At 48.9% G+C, this 21557-nt stretch overlaps 1 protein-coding gene across 2 annotated transcripts in view; it reads left to right on the top strand.

Moving 5' to 3' along the window:
* HFM1 (helicase for meiosis 1) overlaps nucleotides 1-21557 on the top strand; it is a 276350-nt gene that overhangs the window by 136402 nt on the left and 118391 nt on the right. For both annotated transcript variants that reach the window (XM_075321028.1, XM_075321027.1), the window contains exons 14-15: nucleotides 1131-1232; nucleotides 18629-18774. In XM_075321028.1, the coding sequence (XP_075177143.1) occupies nucleotides 1131-1232; nucleotides 18629-18774 (248 nt within the window). The remainder of the gene's footprint in view (nucleotides 1-1130; nucleotides 1233-18628; nucleotides 18775-21557) is intronic.

The following is a 21557-nucleotide window of genomic DNA, read 5'->3' as shown; positions in this document are numbered from 1 at the left end:
TGGAGGAAGGTTGAACTAGATGGACCTAGGTCTTTTTTCAACCTTAGTAACTATGTAACTATGTAACATTTATTTAACAAAAAGGTATGCTTTATCTAGTGCTCTCTGTCAGGATTTTAAAGATGGCAACTGCCATCAATCACAACCTGTCCTATATTTCAGATGACACACAGTATTATGGGCTGCACTGAGAACAAAACAGCACTAAAAGTTTCAGGCTGACTGAGATGGATGTTAATTCTCAGCTGACAAATGGTGTTTATCTTCCCCTTAAGTCCACTCCGTTCAGTGTCCTGTCCGGTGAACTGATGCTAATTCACGATACCTGACATGACGCTGCTCTGACCTGACATTATGTCTCGAGCAGATATTCTTTACGCAGTCCATTATGCTGCGTGTCCTCTGAAATCTAGTACAGGTTCTGATTGATTGCAGTTGCTATCTTTATAATTTTGAAAGAGTGTACTAGATGCAGCATACCTTTTTGCCAAATTAAAGGGATTTAAAGCACCATTCCAGCGTTTTGGTTTTTTTTTCACCCATGGAGTGGTGCTACTAATCTTAGGTCCCTGCCATCGGTGTTATACTCACCCTCCGTTGTCTTCACCTTTTACCGACGCTGCTCTGGTCTCACGGCATGGTTGGAAGTCAGAAGTTACATCACAACATCTCAATACATTTCTATGAGAGCCATAATGAGGCTCTCATAGACTTGCATTGAGTTATGACCTACAGTGACTCCATGAAGCACTGAAGCATCTGGCAGGTCACAAAGTGATGAGGGTTTAACGGAGCGGCGCAGTTAGTCAGTATAAGACAGGGGGATGGGGACTTAGATTAGAAATATCACACTAGTGGTAAAATAAAAAGAAACATTGGTATGGTACTTTAATTTATTTTATTACATTTCTCAGAGATCTCCTTTAAATGATACATGCATTGCAGCATTGCAAGTGTAGCAATGTCTGTGTTATACATCTGCAATTCTGATTATACATCTCAATTCTGAATATATGATGTCTCTACAAAAACAAAAAAAGGATGAAATTTCAGTGTTGAAATTGTAGTTTTATAGTTTTTGAAAACCTGCTCATATTTGCAAGTGCATTAATCTACTTATATCATTGCAGATCTTGTGCAATATGGTGTGGGATATCACCATGCTGGTGTTGATGTGTCAGATAGGAAAATCATTGAAGCAACATTTACAGCCGGAGACCTTCCAGTACTTTGTATGTACAAAGCAAAAACAATTATTCTAATCATCAAAATTTTCAAAACAATTTGGAGTGTTGGACTGGCATACACATGAGTTTCTAGTCCTGTAATGTTTATCACAGGGTAATAAACCCTTTAGTATAAGTAAACAATTGCACACACACTGATGAGAGAAGCACCCTTAAGCTGGGTTTACACACTGCAACATCTCAAACGACATCGCTGTAACGTCACCGGTTTTGTGACGCAATAGCGATGTTGTTTGCGATGTTGCAGTGTGTGAAACCTATCAGCGACCCAGCCCCTGCTGTGAAGTTGCTGGAAGTTGCTGATCGCTACAAGTCGTTCAGGACCATTCCTAGGTCCTTTGTTTCCCGCTGTGCAGCATGAAGTTTCAGTGTGTGAATCCTTTTCAGCGACTTTGTTAGCAACTTCCCTTTCAAAAGGCTGCTTATCAACGTCCCCAACAACCAGCTAGGTCGCTCTGCAGGTCCGGATCGCTGGTAAGTTGTTGGCCAGGTTTGCCGGTTTGAACGCTCACCAGAGACTTAACAGAGACTTAGGGAGGTCGCTATTGCGTCACCAAACCGGTGACGTTACAGCGATGTCCTTTGCGATGTTGCAGTGTGTAAACCCAGCTTAAGAGGTACTTTGCACGTTGCGACATCGCTACTGCGATCTCGTCGGGGTCAAATCGAAAGTGACGCACATCCGGTGCCGGTAACGACGTTGCAACGCGTAAAGCCTAGAAGCACCGATAAACGATCGTAAAAGCGTCGAAAATCGGTGATCTATGTAGTGTCGGTCATTTTCATAATTTCGGTGCAGTGACAGGTACAACATCGTACCTGTTCCTCGTTCTTGCGGCAGCACACATCGCTGTGTATGAAGCCGCAGGAGCGAGGAACATCTCCTTACCTGCGTCCCGCCTGCAATGAGGAAGGAAGGAGGTGGGCGGGATGTTCCGCCCCTCCGCTTCTATTGGCCGCTTGTCGTGTGAAGTCGCTGTCACGCCGCATGACCCGCCCCCTTAGGAAGGAGGCGGGTCACTGGCCAGAGCGACGTCGCAGGGCAGGTAAGTGCGTGTGAAGCTGCCGTAGTGATAATGTTCGCTACGGCAGCTATCACAAGATATCGCATCTGCGACGGGGGCAGGTACTATCGCGCTCGGCATCGCTACAATCGGCTAGCGATGTTGCAGCGTGCAAAGTACCGGTTATGCTATGTGCCCACGTTGCGTTTTTACATGCGTTTCCGCAGCGTTTTCAGCTGCAATGTTTTCATGCCAAAATGCATGCGTTTGGTTTTACAAGCAAAGTCTATGGGAAATAGGGATTTCTTTGTCGCTCCATTGGGAGACCCAGACAATTGGGTGTATAGCTTCTGCCTCCGGAGGCCAAACAAAGTATTACACTTTAAAAAGTGTAACCCCTTCCCTCTGCCTATACACCCTCCCGTGGCTCACGGGCTCCTCAGTTTTATGCTTTGTGTGGAAGGAGGCACACATCCCCTCATGCATTCTCATATTAGTTATGTCGGTTGGAAGAAAAGAGGGCCCCCACGGGGCCCCCGGCATGTTCCCTTCTTACCCCACTACGTCGGCGGTGTTGTTAAGGTTGAGGTACCCATTGCGGGTACAAAGGCCGGAGCCTCATGCCGTCTCCTTCACCATCCCTTAGCGGCTCTGGGAGAAGTGGGATCCTGAGCGGTCATCCATTTACTGGGACCGTGCTCCCTCCGCAGCCCCTGTGGGAATCTGCCGGACCGGAGTCTATTCAACCTCAGGGACCGGGCCCTGCATCTCAAAGGTACTCTGTGTCCCCATTGGGGACTGTGCAGGGAGCGCACCTTCTTCCCGGACGCTGCGGCAGCTGCTGAATTGAGAAGGCCGGCGGACTTCCGCGCCGACCATGCCTGCTTGTCGGGCGCGGTCTCAAATTTAGTCCCCGGCTTCATCGCGGCCTAGTCGCAAAAATCCCGCCCTCGGGCCTGCCTGTCAGGGGTAAGGGCGGGACTGCCGACCTGACGTCGGATGTGAGGGCTGGAGCATCCTGCATGTTTCCTCCCCCTTCAGTGATCACTGTGGGGACCCCAGATTCCCGCACTTTCCTGGCGCCGCCCACGGCTCCACTCCTCCCCTGAGAGCTCCGGCAGCCATTTTTTGGCATTCTGCCGGTGTAGGATTCTCAGTGAAGAGCTCTGCAGCTCCGGGGGACCTAAGGCAGGGAATCTGGAGGACACACACACTCCGCTTGTTAGCGGTCGGTAAGCCACACCGGTCACCCGGTGCTGGTCCCTCTAGGGTGCCGGAATAGATACGTATTTATATATATATTTCTGTTCGGTCAGGCTGTATACCCTTTTTTGCCCATATACCCTCAGTGATCATTCTCCTAGGAGACAACAGCATGTAGTCCACAAGGAGCAAAGCTGTTAAGGCACAGGGTTTTTTTGCGGCCTGTACCTCTTGTGGGGCTATGTTACTTGCGGGTTCCACCTACCTTCACTGTGAGCAATGCTCGACCCCTGTTTCGCTTGCTCAGCCGGAGCCTCGGTCACTAGTGGGCCCCTCGGCTCATGTAGACCCCCCTGCTCCCCCTGTTCAGGCGGCAGGGACAGAGTTCGCCTCTTTTGCTGAGAAACTCTCTGAGTCACTTTCACAATCCATGGCTCAGTCTATGGACAAATGGTCTGCCAAGCTGCTAGAAGCTTTGCAGTCCAGACCGGTCCTTACACAGGCCCCGGCCCCTGTTGGATTGTCGCCTCCAGGCCCCTCTCGGTCCGCGCCGCAGCGCGCTCCCAGGTTGGGCCCTAGGTCTCACGTGGAGGACTCCTGCCCGGACCACAGTCCTAGACAGGCTAAGCGGGCTTGCTGGGAATCTTCCCCGACTTCTTCACGCTGCTCGGGTTCCCAGCTTGAGGACTCTCTGGAGGACGAGGCGGACGTCGCAGCTCAGGGCTCTGACCCTGACGTCGCCCTTAACCTTGATACACCTGAAGGGGATGCCTTAGTGAATGATCTTATCTCGTCCATCAACCAGGTGTTGGATCTCTCTACCCCGCCTCCTACTGTAGAGGAGTCGACGTCTCAGCAGGAGAAACACCAGTTTAGGTTCCCCAAACGTACACGTAGTGCGTTTTTCGATCACTCTAACTTCAGAGACGCTGTCCAGAAGCCCAGAGCGGTTCCGGACAAGCGCTTTACTAAGCGCCTCACTGACACGCGTTACCCCTTCCCCTCTGAAGTCGTTAAGGGTTGGGCTCAATGTCCCAAGGTGGATCCTCCAGTCTCTAGATTGTCGGCTAGATCCGTGGTATCGGTTGCAGATGGCTCATCGCTAAAGGATGCCACTGACAGGCAGATAGAGCTCCTGGTGAAGTCCATCTATGAGGCCACGGGCGCGTCTTTTGCCCCGGCCTTTGCAGCCGTGTGGGCACTCCAAGCTATCCCAGCTTGTCTGGCTGAGATTAATGCTGTCACACACAATTCTGCTCCGCAAGTTGCGTCTTTGACTTCTCAAGCGTCAGCTTTTTCTTCCTACGCCATGAACGCAGTCCTAGACTCTGCTAGCCGTACAGCTGTGGCATCCGCTAACTCTGTGGCAGTCCGCAGGGCCATGTGGCTGCGCGAATGGAAGGCAGACTCTGCCTCCAAGATGTTCTTAACCGGTTTGCCGTTTTCTGTCGACCGCTTGTTTGGCGAACGATTGGATGAGATTATTAAGGAATCCAAGGGAAAGGACTCCTCCTTACCCCAGTCCAAACCTAAGAGACCTCAGCAACGGAAAATACAATCGAGGTTTCGGTCCTTTCGTCCCTCCGCCAAGCCCCAATCCTCTTCGTCCAGCAGGCCGGAGAAAGGCCAGAGGAACTCCTATGCATGGCGGTCCAAGTCACGCCCCCAAAAGGCCGCAGGAGGCACTGCCTCCAAGGCGGCCTCCTCCTGACTCTCGGCATCCCCTAGCCGCATCCTCGGTCGGTGGCAGGCTCTCCCGCTTTGGAGACGCCTGGTGGCCACATGTTCAAGACCGATGGGTGAGAGACATTCTGTCTCACGGTTACAGGATAGAGTTCAGCTCTCGTCCTGCGGCTCGTTTCTTCAGAACCTCTCCGCCCCCCGCTCGGGCCGACGCACTTTTTCAGGCAGTGGACGCTCTGAAGACAGAAGGAGTTGTGATCCCCGTTCCCCTTCAGGAACGTGGTCGCGGCTTTTACTCCAACTTGTTCGTGGTGCCAAAAAAGGACGGATCATTCCGTCCCGTTCTGGACCTCAAGCTACTCAACAGACATGTGAGAACCAGACGGTTTCGGATGGAATCTCTCCGCTCGGTCATCGCCTTGATGTCACAAGGAGACTTCCTAGCATCGATCGACATCAAGGATGCTTATCTCCACGTGCCGATCGCACCCGAACATCAACGCTTCTTGCGTTTCGCCATCGGGGACGAACACCTTCAGTTCGTGGCATTGCCTTTCGGCCTGGCGACAGCCCCACGGGTTTTCACCAAAGTCATGGCATCCGTTGTGGCGGTCCTACACTCTCAGGGCCACTCGGTGATTCCCTACTTAGACGATCTCCTAGTCAGGGCCCCTTCTCGGGTGGCGTGTCAACACAGCCTTACCGTCGCTCTGGCGACTCTCCAGCAGTTCGGGTGGATCATCAACTTCCCGAAATCCAAGTTGACACCGACCCAATCACTGACTTGCCTCGGGATGGAGTTTCATACACAGTCAGCGGTAGTCAAGCTACCGCGGGACAAACAGCTTTCTCTGCAGGCAGGGGTGCAATCACTTCTTCGGGGTCAGTCACACCCCTTAAAGCGCCTCATGCACTTCCTGGGGAAGATGGTGGCAGCAATGGAGGCAGTGTCGTTCACGCAATTCCATCTGCGGCCACTCCAATGGGACATTCTCCGCAAATGGGACAGGAGGTCGGCTTCCCTCGACAGGAACGTCTCTCTTTCCCTTGCAACCAAGACGTCACTTCAGTGGTGGCTCCTTCCCAATTCTCTATCGCAGGGAAAATCCTTCCTACCCCCAACCTGGGCTGTGGTCACCACGGACGCGAGCCTGTCAGGGTGGGGAGCGGTTTTTCTCCACCACAGGGCTCAGGGAACCTGGACTCCGATAGAGTCTTCCCTTCAGATCAATGTTCTGGAGATAAGGGCAGTGTATCAAGCCCTATTGGCTTTCCATCAGTGGCTGGAGGACAGGCAGATCCGTATCCAGTCGGACAACGCCACTGCCGTCGCATACATCAACCACCAAGGCAGCACTCGCAGTCGTCAAGCCTTCCAGGAAGTCCGGCGGATTCTGCAGTGGGTGGAAGCCACAGCCTCCATCATCTCCGCAGTTCACATCCCGGGCGTAGAAAACTGGGAAGCAGATTTTCTCAGTCGTCAGGGCATGGATGTCTCTGCACCCAGAAGTGTTTCGAGAGATCTGTCGCCGCTGGGGAACGCCGGACGTCGATCTCATGGCGTCACGGCACAACAACAAAGTCCCGGCATTCATGGCACGGTCTCAGGATCACAGAGCTCTGGCGGCAGACGCGTTAGTTCAGGATTGGTCGCAGTTTCGACTGCCTTATGTGTTTCCTCCTCTGGCGATGCTGCCCAGAGTGTTACGCAAGATCATGTCCGACTGCCGTCGCGCCATTCTCGTCGCTCCAGACTGGCCGAGGCGGTCGTGGTACCCGGATCTGTGGCATCTCACGGTGGGTCAACCGTGGGCGCTTCCAGACCGCCCAGACTTGCTGTCACAAGGCCCGTTTTTCCATCTGAATTCCGGGGCCCTCAACCTGACTGTGTGGCCATTGAGTCCTAGCTCCTAGCGTCTTCAGGGTTATCTCAGGATGTCATTGCCACCATGAGACAGGCCAGGAAGCCAACGTCCGCCAAGATCTATTACAGGTCTTGGCAAATCTTCTTATCCTGGTGCTCTGATAATGGTTTTCTTCCATGGCCATTTGCCTTACCCACTTTTCTTTCATTCCTTCAATCCGGAATGGACAAGGGTTTGTCACTCGGCTCTCTCAAGGGCCAAGTGTCGGCGCTCTCCTTATTTTTTCAAAAGCGCCTAGCCAGGCTTCCGCAGGTCCGCACGTTCCTGCAGGGAGTTTGCCACATAGTCCCACCTTACAAGCGTCCGCTGGAACCCTGGGATCTTAACAGGGTACTAACGGCTCTTCAGAAACCACCTTTCGAGCCGCTGCGGGATGTCTCTTTATCACGTCTTTCGCAGAAGGTGGCCTTTCTAGTGGCAGTTACATCACTCCGGAGAGTGTCTGAGCTGGCAGCGCTGTCATGCAAAGCCCCCTTCCTGGTGTTTCACCAGGATAAGGTGGTCCTGCGTCCGGTCCCGGATTTTCTCCCTAAGGTGGTATCTCCTTTTCATCTCAATCAGGATATCTCCTTGCCTTCATTTTGCCCTAATCCAATTCACCAATGTGAAAAGGATTTGCACTCTTTGGATCTGGTGAGAGCACTCCGACTCTACGTGTCTCGCACGGCACCCCTGCGTCGTTCAGATGCGCTCTTTGTCCTTGTCGCTGGCCAGCGTAAGGGTTCGCAGGCTTCCAAGTCAACCTTGGCTCGGTGGATCAAGGAACCGATTCTCGAAGCCTACCGTTCTTCTGGGCTTCCGCTTCCTTCAGGGCTAAAAGCCCATTCTACCAGAGCCGTGGGTGCGTCCTGGGCATTGCGGCACCGGGCTACGGCTCAGCAGGTGTGTCAGGCAGCTACATGTTCTAGTCTGCACACTTTCACGAAGCACTATCAAGTGCATACCTATGCTTCGGCAGACGCCAGTCTAGGTAGGCGAGTCCTTCAGGCGGCGGTTGCCCACCTGTAAGAGGGGGCCGTTTCGGCTCTTTTTATTGAGGTATTCATTTACCCACCCAGGGACTGCTTTTGGACGTCCCAATTGTCTGGGTCTCCCAATGGAGCGACAAAGAAGAAGGGAATTTTGTTTACTTACCGTAAATTCCTTTTCTTCTAGCTCCTATTGGGAGACCCAGCACCCACCCCTGTTCCCTTCGGGCTGGTTGTTCTTTTGTGTACACATGTTGTTCATGTTGAATTGTTCTTTGGGTTCATGGTCTTCAGTTCTCCGAACATCCTTCGGATTGAATTTACCCTAGACCAATTTATAAGTTTTCTCCTTCCTGCTTTTGCACCAAAACTGAGGAGCCCGTGATCCACGGGAGGGTGTATAGGCAGAGGGGAGGGGTTACACTTTTTAAAGTGTAATACTTTGTGTGGCCTCCGGAGGCAGAAGCTATACACCCAATTGTCTGGGTCTCCCAATAGGAGCTAGAAGAAAAGGAATTTACGGTAAGTAAACAAAATTCCCTTCTTCTTGTGCGTACTTTGCTGTTCAAAACGCTGCGTTTAATTTGTATAATTTTGAGCAAAAACTCAGCGTTTAAAGAAGCAACATGTCAATTGTTTTTGCCATTTGAGCTGCGTTTTGCTAACATTAGAGTCTATGAGAACTTTCAAAACGCATACGTAATCAAAATCCCAGCGTTTCTCATGCTTTTTTGATGCAGAAAACATGCGTTTTTACCAAAATAAACGCATGTGTTTATGCCATTTTAATAATGAAATCATATGTCCCTTTACACACACACATATAGTCCAACAAATAAAATAAAGAAAAAACATAATTTAACGTTATTTTATGCATAAATAAAATAAAAAAGTTAAAATTTTATTAAAATTATCTATTTTGTGCATGATTTTAATTATTATTTTTGTTATAATTTTTTCCGTTTTTTTTCAAAGTGTTTGGATGTCTAAACTTCATTTAGTAGTGGATTTGTGTTCAAAACGCATCTGACTTTAAGCAATGAAAATGCATGTAAAAACGCGGCTAAAACGCGGTAAAAACGCAAGCGGATTTATAGCGTTTTGGAAATCAAAAGCAACTTTGGCAAAAACCATTTCTGCCAAAGGGTGCGTTTAGGACTGCATCCACCGCCAATGCGGAAAGAAGAAGGTGGGCGGGATGTTTACGTCCCACTCATCTCTGCCCCTCCGCTTCTATTGGCCGCTTGCCGTGTGACGTCGCTGTGACGCCGAACGAACCGCCCCCTTAGAAAGGAGGCGAGTCGCCGGCCAGAGCGATGTCGCAGGGTAGGTAAGTCTGTGTGACACTGCCGTAGCGATAATGTTCGCTACGGCAGCGATCATAACATATCGCACATACGACGGGGGCGGGAGCTATCGCGCTCGACATCGCTAGCAATTGCTAGCGATGTCGCAGCGTGTAAAGCCCGCTTTACACTTGCTTCTGGTGTTGAAGCCTTACAGCATGCTGTCCTCAACTTACATGGCAAAAACCTGCTGACACATTCCCTTTAACTGAGCCTCCAAAGCAGATGTGACTGAATCTTTAGAATGTGTTTACGTGATGCTCCCACTGTGCATTTTTTTTCTTGCCGCAATCGCAGTAGACCTGGAACATTTTTTTTTATGACATTTTTCAATTCACTGTATAACAATGTTTTTTAGCTGCAATTGTGGAAAAAATAAGAAAGCTTATATTTCTCTATCGCTTTCATTGGGGGACACAGGACCAGTATGCTGCTGTGATTAGGAGGCTGACACTAAGTAGACATAAAAAAAGTTAGCTCCTCCCTAGCAGTGTACACCCTGAGCCGGAGGCGGACCTATGCCAGTTTTTTGCTTAGTGTCGTAGGAGGCTGAAGTGGGCCCATATCTCTGTGGGCCAACCTCAGCCTAGGCTATTCCTTTTTTCCGTTTTTTTCGTGCTATACGGCGCCGCTCAGCCTTCTCATCTCTTCTAGGTTTTTTGTCTCTTCTGCAGGGTTAAAGTCCCTGCATCAGAGAGAACCCTCGCCTTCTCCTCTCCCACGGGGCACCGTCCCCAGGGTTGTCTGAGAGCTCGAGACGCCAGGCCCTATCCCCCTCCTGCCCCATGGTACCACCCCAGGGGCTGCTTGGGGGCCGACATGGTTAAATTTGTAAGGGCACACACTCCCCGTCAACCCCTATGGTACCGTCCCAAGGGGTGCTTCTGGTGGAGGCGACGAGGGATCTCTGCTAACCAGGACCCGATGTCAATCGCAGGCTGCAGCGCAGGAGCGCTCACAGCACCAAGCCTCCCCCAGCGTTCTTCCTCCTACCCTGGGCCCAGGCAGTGGATTTCTTCAGGCAGCGAGAGCGCTCTGCAGCGTTCCCCAAGCTTCCCAGCGCTTCCCCCATGGTGTCTCCCAGGGGCAGACTGGACTCACCGGCAGCTGCAGCATCAGAGGATGGGGCCGTGGATCAGAGCGACGCCGCCAGGACGCAGGTAGGATCTTCTCCAGCAGCGCTGCACTCCCGGTGGCAGCTCACTAATTTAGCTCCCGGCTTCGGGCCTACCTCGGGCCGGTGCGCTCCGCCCCCCTGTTTGCGCGCGCGCTTTTCCTGCCACGCCCCCCTCGACTTCTGCCCGGAGACAGCCAGCTCAGTGCTGCAGCACGCCCCCATTCCTTCCAGCGTCCCCTACGATGCAGGATCCAGGGAGAGGATCACAGCTGCAGCGCAGGAGCGCTCAGCAACACCAGGCCTCCCCAGCGTTCACAGGGGATCGTGGTTACACAGCGCAGGAGCGCTCAGCAGTTCGGCAACTCTCCAGCAGGCAGGATGGGACCGAGGATCACAGCGACGCCGGCAGAACGCAGGTAAGACTTCTCTGCGCTCAGCGCTGTGCTCCCGGCGGTCCGCCCACTAATCTAGTCCCCGGCTTCGGCCTACCTCAGACCATCAGGCCTCCGCCTCCCCGTGTTGCGCGCGCGCGTGTTTTTTCCCAAGCATGACCCCTGCAGGTCCTGCTCGGTCCCAAGCAGGCCAGCACCCCTACTGCGCAAAAAAAAAAAAAAAAAATGAAGGGCTGCTTTTCTTCTTCAGCAATGCTGCCCCCACAGGTTCTGAGACCTCTGCGGACCTGGGGGGGACACAGGACCTGGGTGAGTGCTGTTCCTGCTTAGGAACAGACGATATCTCTTTAATTTTTTTTCCCCTTTTCTCCTGTCTCCCCCCTAGCGTCACTAGTGGTTTTCTTCTAAGCACCTTATAGCTTTTTATGCATGCACAGCCTGCTAGGTAAAATCCTCCCAATCCAGGCTACGCCCCCCGCTCGGCTTGCGCCCCATGTCACCGCCAGCACCCGAGCTCCGCTGCGCTCCCTTATCCGGAGGGGTAGACTCTCTATCCCAGTCTGTGGACTCTCTCTCAAGGGCGCTACGCCCGTCCATGCTGCCCCGGTCCAGCTGGCGCTGGACAACAGTCGGTCTGATCCAGACCCTACCACTGGAGCGCAGAAGGGGACCTGCTGGGCCTCCTTTCAAGCCCTCCCGGAGATCTCATCACCTCCAGGCCCCGAGTGTTCCTCGGCCCCGAGACCGGCCGACCCTTTTTTCAGGAGAAGAGTCGGATGCAGCCTCGATGCTGATTCCAGATCAGAGGGCTGATGTCAGAGGTAGGGTGGATAGTCCGGCCAAAGCTGTAAGTCAGACGCTAGAGCTCCAGGCGGACTCTGTGGCTACCCACTGCTTGCATGTCTCCTTAAAACAGGTTAAGCGGGCACACAGGCAATTCGGTGACCATCTAGTCGTTGCTGAAAGTCTGTACAAGCACAGACGACAACCGGTCAAGATATTCAACAAGGGTAAGTCGTTTGATTTTCTTTTTCCCCAGCTCGCCTATGGTCGCCCTGCTGTTTTTTTTCCGACGGTCATCTTCCAGTACTATCTCTCCCGCACGGGGCATCGCTCCAAGACGCCACAGATCAAGACACCGGGAGAGTTGCCCGTTCAGTTTTTCTTCAGATGGCAGACACGGTACTCCTACTGCCCTCGCCGCCATCTAGCTGGCAGCATCCATGATGTCCGGGTCCGATAACCTCCACAGCGGTTTTTCGCGCTGGATCGAGCAATCCGGAGTTCACAACCTGGCACACAGTTTGCTCTAGCGGGTGAGTACATACTCATCGCATCTCTGTCAGCAGCTTACTGCCCAGTGAAAGCGGCTAGCAGCACAGGGACCATCTGTCGGGCGATCTGGCTCAGAGCCTAGTATGTGGACGCGGCTTCTAGGATATCACTTACAGCTCTCCCCTGTACAAGAGGTCGTTTGTTTGGGGACTGGCTGGATCAGGTTATCGACGAGATCACGGGAGCTTCGGTTCCACACGCACAAGAAAACCAGGTCCCCGCAGAGGTACAGGTAGATTCCGTAGCTCAACTCATGCCTTTTCTGGCGTTTCTCAGCCACGCCAGCCATCGGCGATGACGTCCGGATCACAGTGCTACCCCGCAAGATGACTCTTTGTCGTTGCGCGCAGGCGCAGACCAGGTGGAGGGGGGGGAGCCTGTCTCATCTCAATCACGTCTGGCGGACTTGGATCACGGACGCCTGGGTCGGAGAGATGCTGGACTCAGGGTACATAATAGAGTTTTTCAGCAGGTCTATCGTCGGACATACAGGTCGCACCTAATTTGCCAACAGCACAGATGTTCCTGCGTCTCGCAATAGCAGACGATCATTTTTGGTGATTCCGTATCTGGCCGCCTTGTTGATCAGGGGTTCTTCTTTTTGACGACTGTCTCCTAAGTGTTCAGGTCACCATCGATATCCTGTCCCGACTCGGCTAGCTCATCAATCGGAAGAAGCCCTCTCTGACCCCGGGCCAGCAGGATTACCTATCTAGGCATGGAGTTCGATACCATCCAAGGACGCGTGTCCCTCCAAAGAGACCTCCAGATCCTCCGTCACTCCAAGCCGGAGAGTCCTCAGTCGGATGGTGGCGGCAATAGAGGCGGTTCCGTTTGCCGCTTCCACCTCACCTTCGTCTCCTTCAGCTGACTTGGCCGAACAGATGGGCAATTCCCTATTCACCTTGAATCGCAGGATCCAATTGACTCCGGGAACCCGCCGCTCGTTTTTATGGTGGACCAGCGGCCCTCATCGGTCCAGTGGAATGTCTTTCATATCAGTACACTGGCAGGCAGTCACCACCGAGACCAGTCTTCTGACTGGAGAGCGGTGTTCCGAGACACACGGCTCACGGTTGGTGGTCCTCCCAGGAGAGCCGTCTGCCTATCAATTTTTTTTTAGAAATCAGAGTTTTTTCTTCGACCCCTACAGATTTTTTTCAGCTTTTCATACAAGAATCGCCATCCAGAATCCAGTCAGTCATCACCTGGGCGGAACAAGGAGCGTCATGGCGATGACATAGGTGAAGAAGATCCTCACCACTCCAGATTTTGTCCACAATCATTTTCCCCGCCGTGGAGAATTGGACAGCAGACTATATCAGCAAGGTCTGGCGGCAGGCGAATGATCCCTCAACAGAGAGAGGCTTTCGAATGGATCTGCCTCAGATGAGATATTCCGAATGTGGACCTGATGGCTTCTCGATTCCACAATCAAGTCACAAGAGTCCTCAAGAAACTCAGAGCAGAAGGCATCCCAGTGACTCTCATTGCCATGGATTGACCCAGGCAAGCGTTGTTCGCAGAACTCACGCAGCTCATCAGGCACCCCATGGTGGCTCCCAGATCGTCTGAACCTCCTGTCGCAAAGTCCTCTTTGCCATCAATATTCAGGGGTTCTCAATTTGACTGCATGGCTGTGGAACCATGGCTACTAGCCCAGGCAGGCTTTACCCCACAGGTGTTACAGACCATGGTCAGAACTCAGAAGCCTCCGTCTTCAAACATCTACTACCGCACCGGAAAGACCTCCTTTCAAGAGTGTGAGGTCAACGTCAACTCATCTACACTGGATCTGTCACTCCCAGTGTTACTGACCTTCCTACACTCAGGCTTACAGGCGGGTCTCTTGCCAGCAACCTTCAAAGGGCAGATGTCGGCTATATCTCTCTTTTCCAGAGAAATCTTGCATCTCAGCCGCAAGTCAGAACGTTCATCCAAGGAGTCGTCCATCTGGCACCGCTAGATCGTTCCCCGCTAGAACCATGGGACCTCCAGCTGGCTCTAGGGTCTCGTCAATTAGCTCCGTTCGATCCTCCATCTCACGCCTATCCGGGAAGGTGGCTTGGTTGAGGACAGTCACTTCAATCGGAGGAAGGTCTGCTCTGTCAGCCCTCTCATGCGGGTCATTTTTTTCTTGTTTTTTTCACCAAGACGAGATTGTTCGGCACCCGTCTCAGGTTTTTTCCTACCAGAAGAAGTATCTGAATGAGGTGATTGTGTTTCCATCCTTCGGTCCAGCCTCCATTCGATCCTTGGAGAGGTCACGGCTTACACCGGATCTAGTGCGAGCTCGGAGGAGTTACGTTTCGAGATCCGCGCCCTTCTGCATCTTGGACGGCCTATTCGTCCTGTCTACTGAACGCAGGAGGGGCATGCTGGCGTCCAAGGTTACCTACGGCGAATTGGATCAGGCCGACCATTTCAGAGGCCTACAGGATTAGTCAGGTTTTCTCCGAGGGGTGTAAAAACCTTTCCACCTGTGCAATTGGTGCGTCTAGGACAATCAGACGCCAGGCGTCAGCCAAGCAAGTCTACAGAGCCGCCGCATAGTCAAGCTTTTCTTACCTTTTCCAGGGTTTCCAGGATACAGCAGGGGCTGTCGCACACCTATGATAGGCCGGTTTACTTTTGCACCGAGCATTCTTACAGAGTTTTGGATATGTTTTGAATCTGTATGATTACTCCTGTACCCACCCAGGGACTGCTTTTGGACGTCCCATGGTCCTGTGTCCCCCAATGAAAGCGATAGAGAAAGAAGGATTTTTGTGTACTCACCGTAAAATCTCTTTCTCTGAGTCTTCATTGGGGGACACAGCACCCACCCTGTTTGGATATTGGGTTGCTCTTAGTTGCCGGATGTTGCTGGTTCTTTATGGAAACATGTTTCTTCTGTACCCGGCTTATTTATGTTTTTATATATATATATATATATATATATTTTTATATATATATATATATATAGTATAGTATAGGTTTAGATAAGATACTGTGTGTTTCTTGTTATTACCGTGATTAGTTATGGTTGTTCAGGTTTCTCCTACTACTGCTTGTACACTAAACTGGCATAGGTCCGCCTCCGGCTCAGGGTGTACACTGCTAGGGAGGAGCTATCTTTTTTTATGTCTACTTAGTGTCAGCCTTCTAGTCACAGCAGCATACACCCATGGTCCTGTGTCCCCCAATGAAGACTCAGAGAAAGAGATTTTACGGTGAGTACACAAAAATCCTTCTTTTCCAGGGATATTTACATGACAAAATTATCAAATTTAAGTCAATGGACTAGTGAAAAACAACAGACAGCACACACACCGTTGTCCTCCAAGATGCATAAGCGTGTTATTTGATTTTCACTGATTGATAGCAGCCTGGAAAAATCTCCCACCAAATTTTTTTTTTTGTTTGAACACGGCGGCACGGTGGCTGCAGTTAGCACTGTAGTCTTGCAGCACTGGGGTCCTGGGTTCAAATCCCACCAATGACAACATCTGCAAGGAGTTTGTATGTTCTCCCCGTGTTTGTGTGGGTTTCCTCCGGATTCTCCGGTTTCCTCCCACACTCCAAAGACATTTAGGCTAGGGCCCCACTTTGCGTTTTGAACCTGTGTTTCTGCAGCGTTATGAGCAGCAGCGTTTTATGGCCAAATGGCTTGCGTTTTGTTTTTCCATGTTATCCTATGGAAATTGAGAAATTTCTGATCCCACTTTGCGTTTTAAAACGCTGCGTTTAATTTGCATATTTTGTGGCAGAAACCATGCATTCAAAGAAGCAACATGTCAATTGTTTTTGCCATTTTGGGTGCGTTTTGCTAACATTGAAGTCTATGAGAAATGGCAAAAACCAAGATTCCATCAAACTCCTGCGTTTTACCTGCTTTTCCAGTCCAGAAAACGTGTTTTGGACTTCAAAAACGCATGCTTTTTGGACATCAAAATAATGATTTCATATGTCCCTTTACACACACACACATAGTCCAACAAATAAAACTAAGATTTTTAAGAAATTATTGCAATTTTTCCATTAAATATCATATTACCGCTATAATTTCATTAAATTAATCTATTTTCTTTATTTTTCTCAAAATGTTAGATTTGTTACTTTTTTCCAATTTTTTCATTGAGTTTGACTATTTAAACTTTATTTAGCAGTGTCTTGATGTTCAAAACGCATCTATCAAAACGCAGGTGGAAAAGCAGGTAAATAGCGCTGAAAACGCATATAAAACGTGGCAAATATGCATGCGTTTTCAGCGCTAAATTTCTGAAAAAGGCAACTTTGGTCAAATCAATTCAGCCCAAAACGTGCGTTTAGAAATGCAAGTAGATGAACGCAAAGTGGGGCCCTAGCCTTATTAGGGACTCTAGATTGTAAACCCCAATGGGGACAATGTTGTCAATGTATGTAAAGCGCTGTGGAATTAATAGCGCTATACAAATGAATAAATATTATTATTATATACTGTCAGGGCCAGAAATATTTGGACAGTGACACAAGTTTTGTTATTTTAGCTGTTTACAAAAACATGTTCAGAAATACAATTATATATACAATATGGGCTGAAAGTGCACACTCCCAGCTGCAATATGAGAGTTTTCACATCCAAATCGGAGAAAGGGTTTAGGAATCATAGCTCTGTAATGCATAGCCTCCTCTTTTTCAAGGGACCAAAAGTAATTGGACAAGGGACTCTAAGGGCTTCAATTAACTCTGAAGGCGTCTCCCTCGTTAACCTGTAATCAATGAAGTAGTTAAAAGGTCTGGGGTTGATTACAGGTGTGTGGTTTTGCATTTGGAAGCTGTTGCTGTGACCAGACAACATGCGGTCTAAAGAACTCTCAATTGAGGTGAAGCAGAACATCCTGAGGCTGAAAAAAAAGAAAAAATCCATCAGAGAGATAGCAGACATGCTTGGAGTAGCAAAATCAACAGTCAGGTACATTCTGAGAAAAAAGGAATTGACTGGTGAGCTTGGGAACTCAAAAAGGCCTGGGCATCCACGGATGACAACAGTGGTGGATGATCGCCGCATACTTTCTTTGGTGAAGAAGAACCCGTTCACAACATCAACTGAAGTCCAGAACACTCTCAGTGAAGTAGGTGTATCTGTCTCTAAGTCAACAGTAAAGAGAAGACTCCATGAAAGTAAATAAAAAGGGTTCACATCTAGATGCAAACCATTCATCAATTCCAAAAATAGACAGGCCAGAGTTAAATTTGCTGAAAAACACCTCATGAAGCCAGCACAGTTCTGGAAAAGTATTCTATGGACAGATGAGACAAAGATCAACCTGTACCAGAATGATGGGAAGAAAAAAGTTTGGAGAAGAAAGGGAACGGCACATGATCCAAGGCACACCACATCCTCTGTAAAACATGGTGGAGGCAACGTGATGGCATGGGCATGCATGGCTTTCAATGGCACTGGGTCACTTGTGTTTATTGATGACATAACAGCAGACAAGAGTAGCCGGATGAATTCTGAAGTGTACAGGGATATACTTTCAGCCCAGATTCAGCCAAATGCCGCAAAGTTGATCGGATGGCGCTTCATAGTACAGATGGACAATGACCTCAAGCATACAGCCAAAGCTACCCAGGAGTTCATGAGTGCAAAAAAGTGGAACATTCTGCAATGGCCAAGTCAATCACCAGATCTTAACCCAATTGAGCATGCATTTCACTTGCTCAAATCCAGACTTAAGACGGAAAGACCCACAAACAAGCAAGACCTGAAGGCTGCGGCTGTAAAGGCCTGGCAAAGCATTAAGAAGGAGGAAACCCAGCGTTTGGTGACGTCCATGGGTTCCAGACTTAAGGCAGTGATTGCCTCCAAAGGATTCGCAACAAAATATTGAAAATAAAAATATTTTGTTTGGGTTTGGTTTATTTGTCCAATTACTTTTGACCTCCTAAAATGTGGAGTTTTGTAAAGAAATGTGTACAATTCCTACAATTTCTATCAGATATTTTTGTTCAAACCTTCAAATTAAACGTTACAATCTGCACTTGAATTCTGTTGTAGAGGTTTCATTTCAAATCCAATGTGGTGGCATGCAGAGCCCAACTCGCGAAAATTGTGTCACTGTCCAAATATTTCTGGACCTAACTGTAGGTGTTACTCAGATGGTACAAACAGACACAATGGCAAAAAAGAGGAAAATTGTTTCCAGTACTTTTGTAAAAAGAGAGCCATTTTGTTGTGTTTAAGAAAAAAAAGCTTTAAAATGATTGTCTACTCAAACGTACGGCTGTAAGACTTCATTTTTACTTCCTACAATTAGACAATAATTTTAAAGCAGTATTTGGCTTTATTTTCGTATGGTCCCCTAGGTCAGACATAATGGCATATCATTTACTTCTGATATTTCTTTGTTTTTAAAGATTGATATTGATTTTATATTTACTTAGTTACCACAAGCACATTGGCTATGGGTGTTAACCTTCCCGCTCATTTAGTGATCATAAAATCTACCATGCATTATGCAGCTGGAATGTTTCAGGAGTACAGTGAGACGGACATGCTGCAGATGATTGGCAGGGCAGGAAGACCTCAGGTAACTTTATTCGCAGTGCTGTAATGATATCCACCCTCCCGCGCTTTATTACTTTCAGATACTTTTTGAATCTTCTATTTCAGGACAACGTTTCATACTAATAAAAATAAGTTTAGTAAGGATCAATAAGTTTGACCTTTGCCAAATGAAAACATAGGAAGGCTATGTTCACATCTGGGGCTTCTGCTGTGTATTTTTGCTACTTTTTTTATGCAAATAAGAAACCGTTTTACAGCACTGCCAAAAGCTATGAGTTTTCAGAAATCACATGCACACACCTTTTTTTTTTTCAAGATTGCATTTGAAATCTACATATTATTTATTTATTTTTTTTTGTTTTTTAAATCTGCAGCATTTCAATTCTTTTAGCATTTTTCCACCTACAGTAAGCAATGAGAAAGTAAACAATATTGCAAAAAATGCCGCAAAAAGGTTTTACAGGTTTTGAAGTGGTGTTTTTTTTTATGCAGCATTTTTGGTAAATAAAACTAACTTTATTAAACCTGTACTGTAGAAAAATCAAATATGTAATCCGCACTATAACAAAACGCATCAAAAACAGTGGAAAATGCCGCAAAATTTGTGTTTTGAAAGCTCATTTTGTACTGACAAGAGATCAGATTTTGGATGCAAAAAAAAAAAACTCTGAAAAAACACTGCGAGTGAACATAGCCTAACTCAAAAACTGCAGGGCTCACTTCATTTTTTTGATTAGCTAAAATCTAGCAATTGTGTGGCTTTCTATATTATAATAGTGCACATTTACATAGGATGCTATAGCTATATGTACAGTAGCTATATGAAATGTGGTGGTATATGTGTTTAAGTATCGCTATGAGTAAATGTAGAGCCCCTGAACCCCTTAGGGCTCTACTAGGTACTGCATCCTGACCAAGATGCAGGGCCTACCCCCAGGGACCTGGAAGCCCAGTGCTGGTACCAACAAAATACATAACATCCCCAGTTTCCCACTCCTCATTAGGGATGACTGACTAGCCTGGGACCCAATGGATGGCCACTCAAAGGTGGAGCCAGTCCAGTCCCTAGAAGGCAGCCCGGTGGGAGGGGACAGACAGACACTCAGTCAGTTGGAGTCCGGTAGTGACAGTTGAAAGGGATGGACGTGTCTGCAGACGGGGTCGTTTAACGGTGACCCAGGTGGCAAGGAGAGTGGTTGCCAGGGATGGTACAGCCAGGTACCTCTGGAACCAGAGCACCAACAGGGCACAGGGCCCTAGCTCAGGCGACAGCTTCACGCAACCTGACAAACACCTGCACAGTGAGGGGACCTTCACGGACCTCACTGACCCAAGAATCCAGGGGCACCAGCAGTAAAGATTTAGCCAGGGACCGGAATAGAACACCGACCCTACAGGGTTTGTACTGCCCGCCGTACGGATGAGAAACTGCCAAAAGACAGTAAGTGACCCGCAAACGCTCCAGACTATGGGGTCCCACCAACACATATGAGGTGCCAGGGAAAGAGACTGCCACGTTATCACACCGGCACTGGGACAAAAGGGACCAGGGGTCTGAACCAGACGTCCTCAGGCCCTCAGCTCCACTATACTGTGAGTAAACAGAAGTTGTACTGCATCCCCACCGTGTGGTCTCCCTTCATTCTGTGACGGACCCCTACATTCACTCCCTGGGGCCCAGCCCTACTTGCGGAGGGCCTACCATTCCAGCTGCCATCACCATCAGCCCCAGAGATAACAGACTGTGCAGCGGCGGTTCGATCACCATAACCGCAGCCCGCACTCTTTCACTTCCCTGTATATATTCCCCCTTAAAAAGTGTCCCCAGGGACACGGAACCGGGCAACGGCCATTTTAAACCATGACACAGCATCCCCATACATATACGGCCCAGAACCTAGTACCCCATAGCCCTGGGCGACACATAAATACTGGAGGTTTCTACTGCTTCCAAAATAACATTCACGTTGTGTGCAGTAATTCTACAGTCATGTAGAATTAATAATAATGAAACACTATCCAGTTTTCTTGCATTTGAGACGTATTGTCAGCCATAGCTCTAGAAGTAATATATTTAGTTCAGAATAGAGGTGAGCAAACCCACAAATGTTTGGGTTCACCTAGTCTAGCCAGACTTAAAAGGTCTGGTTCGGGACTTGACACTGGAGGCCGAACCCCATATAAGTATAAGGGACCTGAATTTAAGTGTTATAAAATGGTGTTAGTAAGGGCTAGGGGGCTGCACAAGGAGCAAAGTTAAACAGGACAATTATACTTGCCATGTTTCCATGCTGTAGTCACACTGCTTCTTGGTCTGCTCACTAAATATCAAGAAGATTCACTGCTTCCTCCACCCTCTGTGACATCATCTGTGATTGTTTGCAGTTAGACTGCCGGCATCTGTACTTGGTTGCCCTCATACTAGCTGTCTGGATCCTGAAGTAGAGTGTAAAAATAACTAAATAATTTTAAAAAATTGCATAGGGCCCTCTTTATTTGATACCCAGTGTAGATAAATCAGACAACTGGAAGCTGAAGCCCCCAGCTGTGTGCGTTATCTTGGGTGTGTATCAAAATACAAGGGACCCCATGCATTTTTTTTTAATTATTAAAAGAAATTTTTTTTTAAAAAAAGGGCATGGGTTCCCCCTAAATTTTTGATACCCAGCCAAGATAAAGCAAACAGCTGGGAGCAGGTATTCTCAGCCTTGGGAGGCCAATGATCATTGGTCCCTCCCAAGTCTAAAAATAGCAGCATGCAGCTACCCCAGAATTGACACATCCATTAGATGCACCAATTCTGGT

This window comes from Anomaloglossus baeobatrachus, chromosome 8 (genome assembly GCF_048569485.1).
Source record: "Anomaloglossus baeobatrachus isolate aAnoBae1 chromosome 8, aAnoBae1.hap1, whole genome shotgun sequence".
NCBI classification, from domain to species: Eukaryota; Metazoa; Chordata; class Amphibia; order Anura; family Aromobatidae; genus Anomaloglossus; species Anomaloglossus baeobatrachus.
This window is presented reverse-complemented; position numbering and strand designations above follow the sequence as displayed.